General features: G+C 38.2%; 1 protein-coding gene across 3 annotated transcripts in view; it reads left to right on the top strand.

The window, feature by feature from the left end:
• The first annotated feature begins 4,903 nt into the window (after window positions 1–4,903).
• LOC107565574 (growth factor receptor-bound protein 10-like) overlaps window positions 4,904–21,488 on the top strand; it is a 57,217-nt gene continuing 40,632 nt past the window's right edge. The window contains exons 1-4 of one of the 3 annotated variants that reach the window (XM_016250818.1): window positions 4,904–4,953; window positions 5,045–5,120; window positions 15,430–15,525; window positions 20,906–20,999. In XM_016250818.1, coding sequence (XP_016106304.1) covers window positions 15,475–15,525; window positions 20,906–20,999 — 145 coding nt within the window. In that variant the 5' untranslated portion in view covers window positions 4,904–4,953; window positions 5,045–5,120; window positions 15,430–15,474. Of the gene's footprint in view, window positions 5,121–15,429; window positions 15,526–20,905; window positions 21,000–21,488 lie in introns of all 3 variants that reach the window. The other 2 variants (XM_016250817.1, XM_016250819.1) reach the window with 2 other exon arrangements.

Raw genomic sequence — 21,488 nt, 5'->3', positions numbered from 1 at the left:
CCACTGAACAATGAGGCTAGAATTTGCTGCCCGTCTTTACTGGTGGACTAGAATATAGGGAATGCTACGGTTATGGGGGCCCCTCCTCAAAGCCTGAGGCCCTAGGCAACTGCCTGCTCTGCCTAGCGCCGGCCCTGTATTTAGGATATTTTAGCTGTAAGGAACGGTTTGAATTTAAAATGTCTGGATGGATTTGTTTTTCCACAAACACACAGCTTTTCACTTTACAAGATGTTAAATGATGGACTGGAGTCATGTGGATTAGTTGTAGATTATTGTGAAGGTTTTATGAGCAGTTTGGCTCTCATTTTGACGGCACCCATTTACTGCAGAGGATCCATTGGTGAGCAAGTGATGTAATGCTAAATTTCTCCAAATCTGTTCTGATGAACAAACAAACTCATCTACATCTTGGAGAAAATGTATGAGTAATTATGACTTTGTAGTGGCATTTATGTGCATTCAACTTGTAAATACATTCTTTCCATCATGACTTGAACGCACCAAGTCTTTCAAGTACTGTTAGCACAGTAGAATGAAAGGATTGGCTGAAAACCTTCAACTGAGATGTCAAACACTAAATCCATAGAAGCACACTTCACCAGCATGCCAATATTTGGCTGAAGGCTGGGCTTTGTAACAACTGTGGCTAACACATAGCAAGACTCTTGGTATGTTTCATTCCATAACATCCATATGTGCATGCATACCTCAGTGCTTTGTAGATGCTGACACATACCCCTGTGGGTCATTGACCACCCCAAATAGCTTGAATAGCTCTGGTAATGCACTGCCCTTTGTGGCTTACCAGTCAACGTATTTGAGAAAGTTAAAGTAGTGCAAATGTTTTCTTGTCAGACCCTTAAGCATGGCTAATGTCTAATTTGTGTTTACAGGGAGGTCATGTGTGGCTCTCCTATGCGGTAATACTGAAAGTCACTCACTTAATGTTTTCTCTGATTCCTGTGGAGAAGAAAAAGAGAACCAGGGTCCACATAACATCTGTATCCTCCAAACATTTGTCAAAAGTAACCAGTGGAATTTTTACATAACGTGGCTTCCCAATGTAGGAAATTAGTGTGTTTATGTGGTTAAACCATTTTTATTGGCGATTTTCAGTGGGAAATTTCAATTTAGAGAACTTTAAATGACTCTTTATGTTAGGGATGAATAAAACCCACATTTTATTTCCAATTCAATACCAAGACCAGTTATTTCTTATATCGATACCACTGATACCTCTTTTAAATTAACAGTTTTTTGTGATCTCCAATGTTCAATCCATGTTCAGATCATTTTTAAAAATTTTTCATTTATTAACCCTGTAAAGCTTGACATATGACATAAAAAAATATTTAAAAATCAAACAGTTTATTGACCCATTAGACAAAAAATATTTAAGAAAATGTAACAGAGATGGCATATATGTTTTATGTTTGTATCATTTACATCCATCCATCAGGATTTTATGGTCCAGATTGTATGATCTAGTAAGATGCTTGAGAAGGAAAAACATCTTCATTTTATTCAGAAGACCAAAACTGAGCAGAAATATGCAATTTGGTGCTGTTATTTATATATCTGTTGTATCATAATATGGATCATGTATGGATTATGAAGTAAATCTAAGTTGCTTCAGTCCAGAAAAAGATCTCCAAAACCAATATAAAAGTTATTCTTATACTGCTGCTTCATGAAGAAATAATTTTTCTGCAGTGTTATGTAAAATGACAATAAACCTGACTTTAACCTTTGACCTTTCCGCATTTATGCCTGTGTTCAGATAAGTAAAATATATATTTTTTACTTTTACAAAAAACAAAACAAAACATAACATTTGTTGTGTCAATATCAACAATGTTTGTCAGCATCAGTTTCTTAAAGGAATAGTTCACCCAGAAATGAAATTGAGATTGTAGATAGAGTGTCAATGGTCCATTTGAGAGATAGGTGGCGGTAATGCACTTATAAGTCTGCGATCCGCCGTAAAGCAAGAAGAAGATGCCTCACGCGCCGACTGAAGAAGAAGACACGAACGCGCTCAGGATGCGCTCAGGACAGTTCGGACATTGCGGTGAAAATCAGAAGTAAAAAACGATATAAATACTGTTCAGTTTCTTGCACAGACCGATCGTTTTGTGTCTTTTCACATCAGTGTATCATCACGAGCCGCAGGGTTTAATTTGTTTTTGTTTGTGTATGTTTTATGACACTCAAAGCCGTGATTCCCATCCACTGACATTATAGGACTGACAGACTGCAACGGTTTGAGTTAAAAATCTCAGTTTGGGTTCTACTGAAGAAACAGTAACCTACATCTTGAATGCCCTGGGGGTAAGCAGATAAATATCAAATTTTCATTTTTGGGTGAACTATCCCTTTAAGTATCAATATTTCAAGATTGAGCCACCCGTCATGATTCTGTGTCACTCAAGAAGATGTCTGATATCTGATGTCACTGACCAAAACAAACAAACAAACAAAAAATCTCCATGAATACATCTTCAGATATCTTTCCTATATGAGGCTTCACCAGGCAGAAGTGATGCTGTCTCTATCTGAATTGTGCAATCTCAGTGTTGAGTATTGAGATTGCTCAATAAGATTGAGCATCTTATAACCGCTTCTCCTGGAATTCCAGAGGCGTGTCCCACCAGGTTTGGCCGAGGGCCACGTTTCATGAGATGGCTATGTAATCCCAAGCAAACCCTCCTGCCCTGATCCTGTTAACACCAAGTGTCCATCGCTCCTGGAAATGCTTTCCTGGTCTCCATTGTGTGACGCTTCAGCTTCTGGAAGCGATGAAAGCCTCAGATGGATTTTGTACTGTATAGCAATTTTAGAGCGATAACATATGTTTAGAAGCTGTAACCTGATTACCAGGCAATATCATAAATCATCAGATGTAATGTAGGTCTCATGTGCTGTAATACATGGACAGAAGGTGGAATGTGATGGGAATTTCAGCTCAAAGAGAGGAGAATATGAGGCCATATCACAAATCAGTGTTGTGGTTCACCTTACATGATTATAGACCTTAGTGAGATTAGTTGCTGAATTTAACACAGAGACTGAGAGGGATAGACTGCATGTACTGTATAAATGTCATAGATCACGTAATTTTTGCCAACTAACAACTTTCAAAACTATTTTATGTCTAACTGGTTTTTGTCTACTGAAAGTTTATTCGATTAGCTGATTAATTGCTGAACAATTGCTATGCTGTTAAAGAACAGTACAATCCAATGCACTGAACTTCTGTCCTCACAAACTCTTCCTGTCAAAAATTTAACACGGTGCTATTCTTAGGTCTATTATGAGGAAGGTTGTCCCTAAATTAATGTAAACAAACAGAAAATATAATTCAGTCAGGACCACTATCGTCAAAATTATAGATACTTAGCTTGGTTTGGCGGTATGGTTCTGTTCTGGGCAAAAAACTCCCTGCCCATCCATGCAGCCTGTCATGAATGAGCAGGGAGAGCAGCAATAATAACCCCCCTAGGGTTAACAGAACAGAACAAGGCAGATATCATTAATGTACTTGATATTTAAGTGTAACACTTTATTCAAGATAAAGGAGTCTGATTAGCAAGGAATATCAGAAAGCCAAGTCCTGACTGTGGAGAAAGGAGGAGCTGGGGATGGAGGAGGGTAATTTGCTCCTGAGCAAGCTGGAAAGCTGCTGAATAATACTGAATAGAGCTTATATAGGAATGCCACGATATGTGTCGTATTCCTATAGGTAGATGTGATCAGCTGAGGATAAGCTGATGCAAGCTTGACTCACGTGACCTGCCAGAACTAACGCTAACGCTTAGTTTATGTATTTCATTATTATTATTTTTTTTATAATATAGCCTACCACACGTTTTCATATAGTCACTATTTACACTCACTGTTGTAAACTGTATGATTCAAGAGAACCGACTCATTCGGGAATCGGACTGCACTGGTTGCGCTACTAGTTTTAATACACGAAAAAGAACAAACTAATAGAGTTACTAATAGAATCTGACTTCTCGCTCGATGTTACTGATTAACAAAATCTTTGGAACTTTTAAAAGGATTTTCTAAACAGCTTTTTTCTAAAAAAACCCCCCAAAAAACAGCCAATCAGAATCCACACGATGTAATGAAATGTGTTTATGCGATTTAAGGTTAAAAAAACACATTATTTTCCACATACTGTACATTATTGTTACGCGTCGATTTTTACAAAGTTCATCGGTCTGAAAAAGCGAGGTGTTCTCTGATTGGCCAGCTATCCAGTGCGTTGTGATTGGCCGAATACCTCAAGCATGTGACGGAAATGTTACGCCCCTTACCATATTTGGAAACACATAGCGCCTCCACGACATGGCGGCGGCGGCAGCGGCAGCAATACTACAGCGAGAATAAAAGTTACGCCTTCTTTAAACATTTGGGCGGCGTTATGCAAATCTTCCCACATAGTGAGGTAGATATGTGGGGGCGTGTTAGAACGAGCCGTTTAGGTAGGTGTGGCTGACTCTGAACTTTTATAAAGAATATCTCTTTGGATTTGAGACTTTAGTCTTTGCAACTTTGCTGATCTTCTTTATGCACCAAGAGCTTGTAACACTCCAAAGAGAAAGGAAAAATTGAAATCGCATCATATGACCCCTTTAAGTATAATGTTCTCGGCATGAACCAAGTGATACCTATGTTTTTGCCTTTGTTATAAGGTGGTAATACTTTTAGCTCCTTTCTTATTGAGAATATGTGTTATGCATGATGCTGTAGCTGATACTCAAACAGATAAAAAAAAACAGCCATGTCATAGATCATCCTGAAGGTGTCCGCCTGAATTTTAGAACAATGGGTTAAAATAGGCGGGTTGTAACTAAGGAGGTGTGTCTTGTGCGTAAAGGGGGCGGGGCTGGAAGAGTTCCTCACCCTCGTGTGTTTGAAACAGTCAGCTGAGTCCAAATTGTGCGGACGCGGCTCTAGCCTCGTACAACATGCAGGATCACAGCGAACACGTTTAACCCTGTGCACTTTTTTGTCATTCCAACGTGTACAGAAAACAATCCAGTTAAACACCCTTTCTTTTAATTCCACTTCGCCGTTCTTTCCCCGTGAAGAATACCGATTTGGAGGTGAGTATTCCAGACTGTTTGGATGGATGGGGGCTGTGTTGAGAACATGGTTTCGTGCTCATGCTATATCTATAGATATGCTGATGTAATTTACGAACATGCATTTATTAAGCGTTTTGTAATATAATTCACTGCCAAAACATACCCATCAACAAAGGAGTAGCTCATGTATTTAACAATAGGGTCGATTTAAAGTAAGCTCGCTATTTATGAATGAGATGCATGCATTCTTATAAGTTTTATGAGTGAAACTAGTTTCTATCATAGAGTCTGATTTGCAGCCAATACCGGTAAACTTTGCACACGCGTGTTTACAAACAACTTCAGGAGTGCATGTATTTTTAGATCGTATTTATAGATTTACTTCTAGGTCGTGCTTTCTGTGAAGACATCCTTTGTTTAGGGTGGGCAATCGAGAACCGTTCTTTAAAAAAATAAATAAATACAGGAACCGAATGATTTACATGATGTGATTTTCATGATCTGGTAAAGGATATCGAACGATACGGACTGTACTGAGCTGTTAACAGTTTTTAACGCACTACTATTCGTTAAACACCACTGCTGGGTGCGCAAAACACACCCAAGTCTTTAACTTAAAGTGAATTAAAAAAAAAACCCGGTTCGCCAAATAAATGAATCTTGCGAGCCGTTTTTTAAAGTGAATCGAAAACATCCAGCGCCACTGTGTACTGTAGTCGTATTCCTGAACGAATGATTCTCAAGACTCGGTTCTTTGTAGCGAATCAACATCTTGAGCGCCACTGTGTCTGATTCCAGAGCGAATGAATCGGTTCTTTGTAGTGATTCTGAATCAACCGGAGCGGTTATTGATTTAACTTAATGAGCAATTGTTACTTTCGTCGTGTCTGAAGAGAAGCAAGAAAAGTCACTGCGCTATGTACTTGTGAGAGTGTTAGTTAATGACTGGCTGTTCATTTGGCAGTTAAAGATGTACATGCAGGCTAGTTTGATAAATGAAAAGTTACCACGTTTGTTTAGTATTTTTATTTAATGTATTGGGTCAGTTATTGGATTGCATTTATGCCACCTCTAAAAAGACTATGTAAACAAACCTTTTGATAGAATTTTATTACATTAATTTCCAATTTGAGTTATGCTAAAATCTGACATGATTTATTCTGTAAATCCTATGATTCCTATTCTAAATTTTGATGCAGATGTTGTACATTTGGCCTTACCTTTGTGTTTACATGTGTTTCGGACCATATATTTAGCTTTAAGATAATAGTTATCTTATTTGAGTCTAAAATGCTTGATCTTGATGTTCTACAGTGTGCTATTAGACTATTAACTGCAACATAATCTTACATTATGGGATTGTGCAAATGTTTGATTTGCATGTGTCACAAATGCAAATGAGCTGTTTTTCATTTCAAACAGTTGTCCAAAGAAATTGTTCAGAAAAGTTATGTAATATTCTTGTGCGAGAACGCTCTCTTTCTCTCACACACATACACTAACACAAAGGAGGTGTATCTGTTTTATTTTGTCAAGGAAGGAAGGGAAGTTGATCAGTGGTTCTCTAACAATAGACTGGCCGAGTGCAGGGGTTGGATTTTTAAAGGCATGTTCAGGCACACATATATGAGTTTGTCATTCTCCCTCTCTCACACACCTCTCAATTAGAAATGTGTGGGTTTTATTTGGCAGAGATTCTGCAAAAAGCAATGAAGCAAGACGACAACTCCAAATTGCCACCTCCAGGGCTAGCGGGTTCAATTTAATGTCATTTCAGTTCACAATTTCATACATCTAGTGTTCACTAAGGGAGGTAAGAATAAGGAGAGTTGATAACATCAAACACGCCAACATATTCTGGTTCAGATGGCACAGATTGTACCCTTTTCACCTATCCCCATATTTTTGGGCATTGGTTTTATCTTTAAGCCAAGATGACATGTCAGATTAGTTAGATGTATAGTTTGGTGTTTGCGGTGTATCTTGATGTGACGTTAAAGAGTATTCACACAGTGGTTTGCGACAACAAAACAACCAAAAGTTTAAATTTTTAGTGCATATTTTGGAAGATAAACTGATATCAGTTAACTTCTAATGCCTCTTAATTTCCCTATTTTTCCTCTCTTTTCTCTGATGTTGCAAGTTGTCTCCCACCTTCCTACTTTATCTGGCTATGTTCCCTGAATATTTAGAACCAAATGTAAGCATTCATCCTAAAAATAAACAAATCAGCATGCACTCAGTCCTGCACTCAGTTATCTTGCTAAGAAATTGTGTGAGAGAGACAGAAATAAATAAAGTGAAAGAAGTTTATGCACTATTATTAGCGTTGGCCACATAGAGTCTTGGGGGGGGGAGAATAAGCAAAAGTGCAAAGATTTTGACTGAAAGAGTAGTGTTACATGTGTTCTTAATTTAACCATTGGTGACTGATCCAAGACCCATTGTGTTTGTTTTGGTCAGACTTGCTGAAGTCTATACAAAAGTGGTTTCGGTCAATCCAAAGCTGGTTTGTTTAAAGCAGGAGTTCACTAAAACTGTACATGAACTGTCATAATTGATCAAACTCTGCTGGCTTGCATAGACAGTTAGTAGGAACTCGTGTCGGTTTGCGTTGTGCTTCAGACTCTGTCTCCAGTCTGATTTTTCTTTTTCTTGCTAGCTCTTTTGTTTGTGTGTGGTCATACGGGTGGTCCATGTTAGATAGATTCTGACCTGATTTTGGAGTCTTGGAACACACACATACCCAGCTGCCTCCGATGGACCGTCAATCCGTCACAGGGCACTAGCTCTTTTGATCTCCCCACCGTACCACTGCTGGCTTCCAAAGCTTAAAGACCTTCCATGCAATCCAATACATCACAATGCACCACTCCACTTTTTGTCCACTGTATTCTTCTGCGGCTCAGCATTATGAACAGGTCAGCTCTGATGGTTGCTAGTCCAACATTCTAACTTTCTTTCACAGCAAAAGCTTTACTTTTTGTATGACTTGTATTCTTTAAACCAATTCATGTTGACCTTTGACCTGATTCACCCTATTAGCCAGAATTACTGTTTAAATGTAGAAAACAATTAAATATCCAGTATCCAATGATAAATATGCAGTATTGGTCAATAATGATTTTTTAAAAATCGACCAATAACCAACATAGTTTGATGTGTTGAAAATGGACCTTGTCTTCAGGCAACATTCCTTCAAAGTTTTGGGTGGAGTGGAAGACTCTTGAAGTCTCGTAAGGTTCTGGGAATTTCTGCCTGTCAGATTGAACTAAGTTGTATTGGAATTTTTAGTTGGGTAGCCTATGTGGTGGTTGAAGAAATACTGATGTTGTGAACTTCAGTGTTTTTTAGCTTTAGTTTCTCAGAAATTTGTGATGCAACAACATTTTTTTGTTTTGAAAAACAAAATTTCTCCTCGTGCCAAAATTTCAGTGCATCTCTATCAGAAACGGTGATTTGTCTGTCAGTAAATCATGTATCAGACTACATTAGAGGTATTTTAATTTATTGATAGATATCGGATATATATTGGTTGGTATTGGATATTTAATTTGACAATAATTTGTTACATTTATATAGCGCTTTTCTGGGTACTCAAAGCGCCTTACATAGAAGGGGGGCATGCTCATTTTTCCGATTTTTACATTTAGATTATCTTGACTATCATCTAATGCTGAATTAGTTAATCTTAAAAACATTTTTTTTTAAATAACGCTGTTAAACGTAATATTTTGAAAATCTAAAATGTTATATTTATTCATACTGTACATTACAATGTTGTGAAATTTACCTGTAGCATTTAAATGAGAAAAAAAGGGTCCAACCCTACTCGTGAAGAGCTACCGTCCTGCAGAGTTCAGCACTAACCCCAGTCAAACACTCCTGAACCAGCTAATCAAGGTGTTCAGTGTTGCTTAAAAAATTACAAGCAGGTGTGTTGGAGCAGGGTTGGAATTGAAGTGTGCAAAAATGTAGCTCTGCAAAAGCAGAGCTGAAGACCTTGGAACAATTGACAGTGTTTGATTTTTTTTATTTATTTAGACAAAATATAGGTCATTTATTGGTTATTGCCTAATCGGTACCAGCCAGAATTTATCACTCATTGAGCTTTACATAACAGACAGATACACTACTGTGAGTACAGCTTAAAAGACTTGCATGTTTCTTTCTTTGGCATTATCGTCCAAGTGGATATTGAAGTCACCGAATTCTACACATGTGTACCACTTTTCACGCCAACATATTGATTAGCTCAGCTGTAACCCTGTACAATACGATGTGAAGAGGAGTTAGATGAGGCGTCCTGGCATTTCCCAGCATATTGCAGTACTTGTTTGCATTCAGAATAGCCAAAGTTGGAGTAGACATTAGGGCTGTGTGATTTGGGGGAAAATATCAAATTGCGATTTTTTTTGACAGATATAGTGATTGCGATTTGATTTGCGATTTTAAATTTGCAAAGTCAAGCTTCAGCTCAATATTGTCAATAATGTGCAGCACAGTATGGGTATCATTACCCTGCTGAAAAAAACAATAGAAACCATCACAGAAATTCTTATAGTTTCCATTAAACCATTACAAATTTCCTTTTTGTTTTTTTCAAAATTATTCCAATAGGAATTACTGTTGTTCTATTGGTTGCCATCTGCCATATTACATCCCACCAATAGAATCCATCAAATAGACACCATTATAGTTTACATTAAAACCAAACAAATTCCCATTATAACCCTGAAATCCATTACATTTGTTATTGTGTTTTGGGAGGGAGCCCTAGTAGACATGAAGCTCAAGGTACCTTTATCTTGTTGTTTTTGGATCCATTTGACCTGGCTGACCTTGCAAAGGGCAATATCCAATGGTGGTGGATGACTCTTGATGGGGAAAAAAGAAAAGAAAATAGGTTTCAGACTGAGTGGTTGTCTTGTTCACCTTCCAGAAAGAATGGTATGACTCTATTATGAAGGAAAGAGGGGCGCTTGACCTGTGTTTATGTACGTACTAAAGGGAGGACACTCTAGGAATGATCATCTAGGCCTTGAAATTCCTTAGAAGACATGAGAGGCAGTGGTGGGATTCGTTCACCCTCTTAATTTGCCTCCTTGATAAGACCTTGGTACATCAAGCATTTCACCACCCATCTCTAAACAATGATTTCCCCCCTGTAACAGCTTTGTGTATATTTTTCATCATTAAATCTGGTTGTGCTTTGCTCTATACACAGCGGTTCTTGTCAGTTCTTGTGCGGAGCGCTACCCAAAACACTGGTGGACCATATCGGTATGTGGCAGCTTTATGTAGTGTCTGATATCTTAACAATAACAGGTTGGATTACATAACTGACAACAATAGAGCCTCTGTCAATCAGCGCTCAAAACTATGGGAGGTGAAGATAAATAAACTGGAACCACTTGAACTTGTAAAGTCGTCTTATTTTTTTGCAATGAATTTCAACATCAGGTTAGGGCCTCTGTCTCTTTTTATTCTTTGAAGCACCAGATGATGCAGAGAATGAACCCTGGTGAACTTAAAAGCACTTACAGGCAGTTACAGAAAGTTGATTTGTCATGCATCTGGACTTCAACCTCAACCTCAACCATAACGATTTCATCCGTATTTGCTGTTAAAAATGACTTCATTGTTGTCAACCAAGTGCATGTGGTTTTCAGATTATGACACGAGTTTATTGTGTAGTGTTTAGCATGTCCAGAAGTTTTAGACAGTACCTTGCTCTTTGAACACAGATGTTGGTTGACAATGACCACCAATTTTATCATGTTTAATAGTCTGTTTTTGAACACAAGAACCTGTCTTATTTGGCTACTGAGCCTAATTTTACAGGCTTTCCTAAGGTTAATCAAGTCTTTCAGGGAACCCTCTTTTAAACCCAATGCACCTGATTGAACCACCTTTGCTGGCCTAACAGAGGCAACCTAAGAGTGCGGTCTCAATCATCAGCAAGAATCTCTGTGTATGTGCACGAATGTGTGTCGCTTTTCTTCTCTGTCAGAGTAATGAGCTTGGTCATTGATGCGTAGCGGGCCTGAACGATCTTTCAATGCTGGATGTTAATTTGAGGTTTTGGTGCTGTGCTCATGCTGTTCAGCTGCTCCAGGGTAGAGCCTTGAATCCAGCGTTGAGCACCACATGTTTGGGCTTACTGTTCCTCAGTTTGGACTTTCATGCGGTGCTAAAGTACACTGTCAAAAAGTGCTTTGGTTCTTCCAAGCATGTTGGATCAAAATGTTTCGGAATGGAAATCTAAACTCTATTTCAGTTTACTCTTTTTATTTTTATTATTTATTTTTTTGTCCTACTCTAGCTCTTTCCCGATCAGTTTTGTTCCTGCTCACTTTTTAAGCTCAACCACAGCACAGCCCCCTTCTCCCAGGTCTCCTGAGATAAGTTTGAAATGGTGAAGTGCTATTTTAAGTAGTAGATTCTGTCATGTAGCATGCTGTGTCAAACAAACTGGCTGTCAAAGTACTACAGCGAACAAAGTATTACAGTCACAAACTGCCCATACCTGCCAGTGCTTGATAGGGATGTAACGATATTATATTATCAATATCGTAATATCGTGATTAGAGCCCGACCGATATGGTTTTTTTTTGGGACACAGCGTCACACACGGAGGGCTAGAGTGAGTGGCGGCGGGCGGGCTTGAGAATGTTTCACTGCTTCGTCCATGGTGAAAGCCGATCCGGCGATCCACAGCGTGAAGTTGATGTATTTCCTCAGCGACCAGCATGGATCAGCTCCAGTCATGACAAAGCGGATATCGTCCTCTTTTGGAAGGCCAAACAAAGTAGTTTTCGCTTTCACAACGAAACACACAGCACCTTCACGACATGGCGGCTGCAACAACAATACTACAGTGAGAAAATGTTAGAATGAGCCGTTTTAGGTAGGTGTGGCTGACTCTTAACTTTTATAAAGAATATCTCTTTGGATTTGAGACTTTAGTCTTTGCAACTTTACAGATCTTCTTTATGCACCAAGAGCTTGTAACACTCCAAAGAGAAAGGAAAAGTTGAAATCGCATTATATGACCCCTTTAACATAAAACTTGTATGAACTTTTGGCAACCTAACATATGAAAATGTTCATAATAACATAATTGCAATAATGTTCTATTAGTAAAGGGGGGAACAAACCTTCCTGAGTTTACTTGGAACACGTTCTGACTCACTATTGTCCATTTTTGAGGTACGTTACACTTCTTGAATCAAGGCCTTAATATCACGTGCTGACAGTACTGTGCCCCGTTTTCTCCTGCCTTGCTTCCTGGCCTTTCTTTCAGCTCTTCTTCCATTATCTCCCTCTCTCCACAACGTACTTCAATTTCCAGTTCTCTCAGCTGTGTTGTTGCGTCCTTCAGCGTTGCAAACGTTTTCTCCCCAGTGCTAAGTTTCAGTTTCAGTTGTGCCGGGTATATGCATTTTGCCTCTGTTTCCTTACTTTTTAGCTGTTTGATGACTTCGTAGACTTTTGCTCTTTTCTTCTGAAGGTCCGGAGAGTAGTCTTGGTCAAAGAAAATTCTCCTTTCGTGGAAGTGAATCTGACCCTGGCTCCACGCTTGTCTCATGATCGTGTCTTTCACCACTGCATCCAGGAATCTTATGATAATTGACCTGGGGGGAGCTGTTGGGTCCACTGGCTTTGGTTGGTAATGAGCGATGTGCCCTCTCGATCTTAATATCCATGTCTGGTGGTAAATTAAGCACGTCATTCAGCAACTTCTTCACAAATCCTGCCATATCTTTTCCTTCACTTCCTTCTGGTATCTGATAGATTCGGATGTTATTGCGCCTCATTCTGTTTTCAAGTTAATCACACTTTGCAGTGAGATCCACATCCCGGTGGAGCAGGTACTTTAGTGCACTCTTATGTCGCATCATTATATCTTCCACCGTGCTTATTCTCTCTTCCACCTTTTCGATTCTCTCCTCGTGTTCAGTTAATTGATCTTAAATCTTTGACCGTTTGCTCCACTCTTTCTAGGGACATCTTAGTGTAATTGTGTCCTCTTTGATCTTTTGACTTTTGAGTTTCTTTAATTTCTTCAGCACATCTTGATCTTGCTGACGTCCATTAGCATTGCCTATGCTAATTGGACTCGGTGTTCTCCGGTTTTCTTCCTTTCCTCCTTTGCTGTTCATCTTTTGTCTCGAAGTCTAACTCATTTAACCGGTGAACTTGTTTTTCTTTATTTTAAATGCTAGAAATTATCGTTGCCACTTACTGCTTAAGTAACTCCGTTTAATGCTGCTTACTCATAGCACCACCGGAAGTCCAGCTTTAACTTTAAAATGTACAAAATGTAAATTTTTTCCAATTCCTTATTTGTCTCTTTTTTTTATTTTTTTTTATTTTTAAATATTGCAATAAATATCGTATTGTGGACTTCATATCGCGATATTATCGTATCGTGAGATTTTGATATTACATCCCTAGTGCTTGATTTGTTTTACCACATGCACTGATTAGTATATCTATAGAAGTATACTATAAGTTACCTTGCAGGAGCATAGGAATGAGTTGAAAAGAAACTGATAAAACAGATTTTGCTTCAAGTCGGCATAAAATGGAAATTCACCCTACCTATTTTTAAATAAAAAAATAATAATTTAACTCGTTAATCTTAATCAATTTCTAACAAGTGCACATTCAGCCAGTTTGCCTCCACCTACTCAACAAATGATGGAATGAACCAAGTATATGTTTATCATTTTCAATAATTGTTTCACTCAGATGTACCCATGTCATAGTATGGAAGAAATTATGTTGCTATTTCCATTTCTTTGTGACTTTAAAGGGGTCATGAACTGAGAAATCAAAATTCCCTTTGATATTTTGGCATATAAGAGGCCAATGTGCTATAAAAACATTCTGTTTCAGAACTTTTTCGTTAATCTAGAAACAGCTTATATTGAAGCTAGTTTGACAAAACGACAGCTTGTTGAATATGCCACTCTATGATGTAATAGTATGGCTAAGCACCACCACCGCAGAAGATCAATGCCTGCTTCTACATCACTGCCTGTTTAGCCCCGCTCACTGATTCACACATGTAGTGTAAATAACAAGAGAGGCGAACACAGGTCTACACAGAAACCAAACGATAAAGATGCTCTGAAGACATCAAGATGCTGTGCAGTGCAAAGTTGTGGAAAAACAGTCTTTGCATTGCCTGCCTTCTGATCTCGTTAGGAAAGAGTGAATTAACTTTGCTAATGAAGTTCCAGACCGTGTCCATAAGAATCCTTTGTTCACTTCATTTTATTGCGGATTCGTTTACAAACAAGGTACAATTTGAGGCAGTATTTTCAAAAAGATTGAAACTGAAAGACAATGCTGTACCAACTGTTATGTTCCGACAGTAATGTCGCACCAATGTCGTGTGAGTAATAATAAGAATAAACTGTTTTTATTGTGGTCACTATTGCTTTGTCTTAATACAAATCTTTTGAGTATTTATGCAGTTTTAAGCTAAATCACAGCAGCATCCATCTGTAAAGCATGCAGGCTGTCAAACATGCACAAGTGTTAGCCAATCATAGCAGTGGGCGTTTACTTCCGAGTCTACAATCCGCCACGCCTATTCAAACTGAGCGTTCTGATGAGGGGGGTTAAAAACGGACAGAAAATAGCCTATTACTTCAAAATGATGTTTTTTTTTAATGTAAAAACCTTGATAACATTATAAGTGGGCCTCAGAGAACAGTACAAAATAAAAAACAAAGGCAGTTCATGGCCCCTTTAAAATGTTATGCTTATAATACAACAGATTTTTTTTCTTTAGAATTTATATCATAAAATTGCAAAATAGAAGCATTTTGGTTAATCACAAGTTATGATTTAACAATATATGCATTTAACATTATAGTAATGGGGACTTTTTCTCAGCAATTGGAATCTTTTGAATCTCTTCACCAAAAAGATTTGTCTGGCTTGGCTTCCTGAATGGTTCAGTCACTCTTTCTGCATGTTACATTGTTACACCAGGAGGTGGCCACGAATGATTCTTTTGTGTTATGAGAGACTCACTAAATCATTCACCCAACTGACTTGTTCACAGATGCCTCACTGATTCAGTTTGTTTACATATTCGTTCAGTAGGTCCAACAAATAAAAGTTTCCTTTACAACACGTAAATTCCAAACTATGAGTATATGATTCATTCCATAAATGATTCTTTAGAAAACACTGATTTACTCACAAATACAAAATACTACTTTTTAGTATAAATGTTGCAAAGTGGTCATCACTGAGATTTGGTATATTTTTGCGATATTAAAGTCTCTCTTTGTTTTTCTCTCAGGTTGTTGCACAGGGGTTTGGAGGTGCATGTGACAGCTCACACAGTATGGCCTTAGCTGGATGCCCAGACTACTTCCTCCATCATCCAAACTACCAGGTAAAGCCTAGTATAGAAGTATCTGTATTGCTCCTTCTGAAGCAATGGAGTCTACAGAGCTTTCAAGTTCAGCAGGGCACTGTGTCAGTATTCCCTGACCGTGCTGTAATGACTCCTCGAGCGGAATCTGCACGCAAACCTGAGCGCTCACGTGCACAAATCCTCCTGAACTAGCTCAAGGGGACTCATCGCTTCAGGACAGCGGTTCCCGAGGGTTCTGTGGCATGTCCGCATACCTTTCATCACCATGGCGTTGCCATAGTGCTGCACAGCTGACATGCTGACATGCAAAGTGGCGGCTGTTGCTATTTATACCCGGGCTACGCAGTCAGCCCGCTCTCTCTATATTTGACTTTGCTTGTCTTCTCACTCTCTCTAATATGATTCATTTAGTTTAAATTTTATAAACTATCCAGCACTTCCACAAAATGTTTATTTCTCAGACCCTCCCCCTTCTTCCCTGCCCGTACCTGGGAAGGCTATACAAGTGGCTGGTGCATGAGAACGTGGCAGAGCTTGAGTGTATACAGTGAAGGCAGGGGTGTGGGCTGCCCTCTGTCTGTGGCAGTATGTAACTCTGCAGGGGGTTTCTCAGAGCCACAGTGCACCTGGCCTGGATCTTCTCAAGCAGGGGGGCAACGCAGCCCAAATATTCACTTCAGACATACACAACTGAGGCACCCTGGCTTGCACTGTGGTTCTGCTCTTTTTCTCTTTAAGGCATTAAAGGGACCGTAGTCCACTTTCACATTTATTTATTTATAATGTGACCAAAATACTTACAATTAAATATTTAAATAAATTGTTAAATACCTAATGAAATTATTAATAAAACATTCAAAAATCCAATCTCTTTGGATTGAAATTAAGCCAAAGTTAATGATAAAAATGAATGCAAACTAATTCTAAAATGAAATACAACAGATATTTATTCATGTGTATTATAATTTAAGTCTCATAGTATATGCAAGTCTCATAGTGTATGCATTTTTTCATATTGTACATTGTATCATCCTGTACATTTATAAAAATGCTTAAATTCAAATGCATTTAGTTTTTAGGTTTGTTTATATATTTAGACAATAGTATAGAATTTTTAATATTGACCATTTATCGCTACGACATGAAAATATTTAGTAGCTTATTGTAATTGGTCAGAATTTTAAAGGGGTCATGAACTGCCTTTGTTTTTGTATTTTGTACTGTTCTCTGAGGTCCACTTACAATGTTATCAAGATTTTTACATAAAAAAACATAATAATTTAGAAGTAATCAGCTATTTTCTGTCTGTTTTTAACCCCCTCATCAGAGTGCTCTGTTTGAATAGGCGTGGCGGTTTGTAGACTCGGAAGTAAACGCCCACTGCTATGATTGGCTAACAGCTGAGTATGTTTGACAGCGTACGTTCCTCACAGATGGGTGCAATCTGTCGGTCGGATTCAATCTTTTTGAAAATACCCAATCAAATTGTGCCTTGTTTGTAAACTAATTCGCAGTAAAATGAAGTGAACAAAGGACCAATTTCTTCCTGACGCGGTCTGGATCTTCAATAAAAATAAAGTTCATTCACTCTTTCCTTACATTGGGATCAGAAGTAAGACAACGCAAACACTGTGTGTTACAGTGTCTTGTTGTCTTCAGAGCATCTTTGTGTGGTTTCTGCGTAGACCTGTGTTCGCCGCTCTTGTAAACACTACATGCTCGAATTGGTGGGTGGGGCTAAACAGGCAGTGATGTAGAAGCAGGCATTCATCTTCCTCTGTGGAGGCGGTGCTTATCCACACTATTACATCATAGAGTAGAACATTCCACAAGCTGTTGTTTTGGCAGACTGCCTTCAATATAAGCTCTTTTTAGACTAATGACAAAGTTTTGAGTTCCGAAACTTACAGGATGTCTTTATAGTACAATGACTTCTTATATGTCAAAACATCAAGGGAATTTTGGTTTCTCAGTTCATGTCCCCTTTTATATCAGGTTATCCCTGTTATTTTCTTCTTTTTTTTTTTTTGGTCTACACTTACTCTTTCTTTTCTTCCTGCCCAGTGTTTCTCTATATGTATTCTTATCGATTTTTTTCCTGAGAAGTGTACATCTTTGTTTAATCTTTCTTAGTATAATATATGCATATATATATATATATATATATATATATATCTATATATATGGGAAGACCGGAGTCATATCTAGAGACGAGAATATGGCATAGTTTTTGGGGTACTTTTGATTTGGGCCAGTGGACATGCAACCACCATGAAACCGAACACCCTATCAACTGCACACCAGCACACTAAACCACTCAGCTACTACAAAGTAATCATTAAGAACACCATAGGGTCTGCATAATAGCACGCTAAAACAAAGCACACTCCGAAAACCTAGCAACTAAAAAGCAACACATATACACATATATATATATATATATATATATATATATATATATATATATATATATATATATATATATATATATATATACATATATATATATATATATACGTTTTTTCCTCTTTAGGTATGGTTAGGGATTAGTTCCGTGGCGAGTTGTAAGTCATAAGTTGCTTGTAGTTAATGAGGATGACGATTAGGCTCAGAGGTCATAGGTCAAAAGGAGACTTGGAATTGTGTTTCAGGTTTATAGCTGGGTGTCTGGTCACCAAGAGCCAAATGGGAAAGTTGAGCAGTTGTGTTTATGTTTGTGTATCACATCAGCGCCTAGAATGGCCAAGTTATGGCTTTCAGGGTCAGAGGTCAACTCCAAAATGCTTTGGATTTCTAACCACTCTTTAGCCTAGTCAATAGCCAAGGCTCTACTTGGGTCACGTGACCTGCCTTTCTAGGAAATTCTCTGCCTTTGTTGCCCCGTGGAATCAGCTGGGGGGTTAAGGTTTACATAACGGACACAAGGCCTGAAGCCCATCCAAGTACAACACACACATATATACACACACCCTCTCGCATTCCTCTGTCAACCCCTGCTACAGATCCTGGTGCGTTCCATTTTTGAGCTTCCTTGTAGAGAGTAAAAAGTATGTAAAAAACCTTTACAGTTTGAATTTAAAGTAATATTGCCCAAATTCAACCCGGTTTAACTGAGCAAATAAAAAGTAAATAACTTCTGTTGGTGTGCAGCATTTTTTGGTCTTTTAACACTGCTCAAGATTAACAGTACACTGGCTGAAGCATTAGAGAAGCTTTCTCAGAGCTGTAAATTTCCCTTCTCGTTTTTATAGATGTTTTTCTCTTTTCTGAGAGCTGGCTGGCTTGGTGGAGCGTGAAGAGAGAGCAGAAGAGAGAAATGGAAAGAAGGCAGGCAGAAAAGAGAGCATGGGGACCTCTGGCAGAGGCTAGTTCCTGGAAACTAGGCTTCCATGTTCTTAGGTTTCCTAGAAAACTGGAAATTGAAAATGTGGCTTTATTTTTATTTTTTTCTTGGACTACTACTCTCAGCTTTGTGCATTCTGCTTTGAATTATATGGTGTGAGATTGTGTGTGCAGTTTGAGAGCACTAGAGCTGTTGTTTTAAGTTATGGACATATGTTTTTTATTTTATCCAATAGATAAATAACCTATTTGATGTATTATTTCAGAGATTAAGTCTATATTAGAGTATTTGCCCATTTCCAAATTATAACTGAGATGTAAACTATGACATTGAAGAATAGGTCACCCAAAAACTGTCATCATTTACTCACCCTTATGTTGGTCACTTTCTTTAGTGGAACGCAAAAGAAGATTGTGGCTCTCAAGCTTCAAAAAGCATGCAAAATCATCATTAAAGTATCCTAAAAATATTCCATGATCTTCCAAGTCATTTGTTAGTTTTATGGGAGAAATAGACCAAAACTTATTCACTGATAATCTTCCCTTCTTACTGGACCATTAAGTCAAAACTGGATCAGTTAGTTTTGTAAACTGGATCAACTAATTCATAAAAAAATCAGTTTCAGAAAAATTATTCACTCATGATCAGGAATCCGATATCGCTGATACATTCATGAATGCAGATGTCAAAATTTTCAGTGAGTAACATTGTAAATTTCAGTCTACTCCTCACACAAAGAAATCACATGACTTCAGAAGATTTGAAATATAGAGCACAGTGGTCGTATGTATTGTTTCTTATTGTTTTACTATGCAATTTATTGTTTTCAATGATTATGAAAACAAAATAACTGTAATAAAACAATTACTGTGCCGTATTCCATTTCACTCTTGTTTTATGTTAGGAATCCATTTCCCCCCTTTTCCTTGAAAGCACTCGCCCTTCCCTAAATGTTTATTCGTTTTCAGGAGGTTGTGAAAGTGCACCACTACAACATAGTTGATATTATTTGGTTTTTTTAAAATATAATTTGTATATTATTTATTTAAATGTATTTAAATCATGACAACTCTCTGAAGATTTTAGCATGGTGATGGATATGATAATGTTATTGTATTTGGTTTTGGCCGATTAGATCTGCCAATGCATATGGCGATACGGTGCCATGAGTATTTAAGACATACTGCTGCTGCACAAAAAGCATATAGAATAACCCATAGCAGATCTATACAGATGGAGCTGGGTAAGGTGGAGGGTTTCAGAGAAATTCTGAAAGCACGCTGCAGGAGTCTCAAGTGAATGCAAGGCAGTAAGGAATAACCCATAGCAGATCTATACAGATGGAGCTGGGTAAGGTGGAAGGTTTCAGAGAAATTCTCATTGGTTCATGCAGCATATGCAGCCAATCAGCTTGTGCCAAGTCGTTTAACGCTCTGAATATCATCAGTTACATTAACAACCCGTCAGCCTGCGCTATCTTGAGTTTCATGACTGAACTATATGTATACTTATATGTAAGTGTATGTAATATAATATATGGTAATCTTGTGACCCCAATATTAACTAAGATATTTGATTGATTTTTGTCATCATTGAGCAGCCTTGCTTTCAATCCTCATTTATCTTCATTATTTTGAAGTGACCAGTATTTTATTTTATTTTTTCAAAAAATTTGCTTTTTTTTTTTTCTTGATAGAAGAAAGTAAATCATACAAGAACATTATAAGGGTGAGCACGTGATGGCAAAATCCAAATTTTTTGGGTGGTGAATGGTTCCATTATAGATTAGAAGTATCTACAATAGAAGCACACTAGAGCCTGAAATTCTCAAAGTATTGGTCATGGCATAAAGTGGCGGAGACATCAGCTTGCATGCATCTCTTCATATACAGTGGGTACGGAAAGTATTCAGACCCCCTTAAATTGTTCACTCGTTGTTATATTGCAGCCATTTGCTAAAATCATTTAAGTTATTTTTTTTTCCTCATTAATGTACACACAGCACCCCATATTGACAGAAAAACACAGAATTGTTGTTTTTTTTTTTCTCTTCAGGACAATGTTGACCGCACCCCCTCTCACAGACCATCAAATCTCATTGTTTCAAGCTTCCAGCAGTCGTCCAATAGGAATTCTCCTAATCACCCAGGTGGGTTATTAAAGGGCCGTTCTCTGGTTTTATTCCTGTACATTCAATTACTTTAGTTCTGTTGCATTTGGAGTGGCAACAACTAATTGGATTGCACAGGCAGCGTTTGTCCTCAGTAGCATTGTTGAGGTCACTGGGTTCTGTAAGGTCACAGAGGTTACTGACGACCCCTCCTATAGCTGCAGTGGTTGTGTGCACTTAGCGTTGTATATCCTCCACGAGCTGTGCAAGTCAGGGCCTTTCCCGAATTGCTAACCGTTTTATAGCCGTGAGCAAAGCTGTTGGCCGCAGATCTTGTGTGTGTCTATGTCCTGCTCTGCTCTCCAGATGCTGCCTTGCTTTAACGTGTCACTACCCTGAAGAATATAATTTTTTTTTAGAAAGCCACAGCAGGCTATTGTGTGTAGACATATATACACTGTGGGCTGGTTGCACTGGTCAGGGTTGTAAGAAATGCTGACATTGATACATGCATACATCTTTTTGGCT

Source organism: Sinocyclocheilus grahami, unplaced genomic scaffold, assembly GCF_001515645.1.
Source record: "Sinocyclocheilus grahami isolate Dianchi unplaced genomic scaffold, SAMN03320097.WGS_v1.1 scaffold1009.1, whole genome shotgun sequence".
Classification (NCBI taxonomy): Eukaryota; Metazoa; Chordata; class Actinopteri; order Cypriniformes; family Cyprinidae; genus Sinocyclocheilus; species Sinocyclocheilus grahami.
This window is presented reverse-complemented; position numbering and strand designations above follow the sequence as displayed.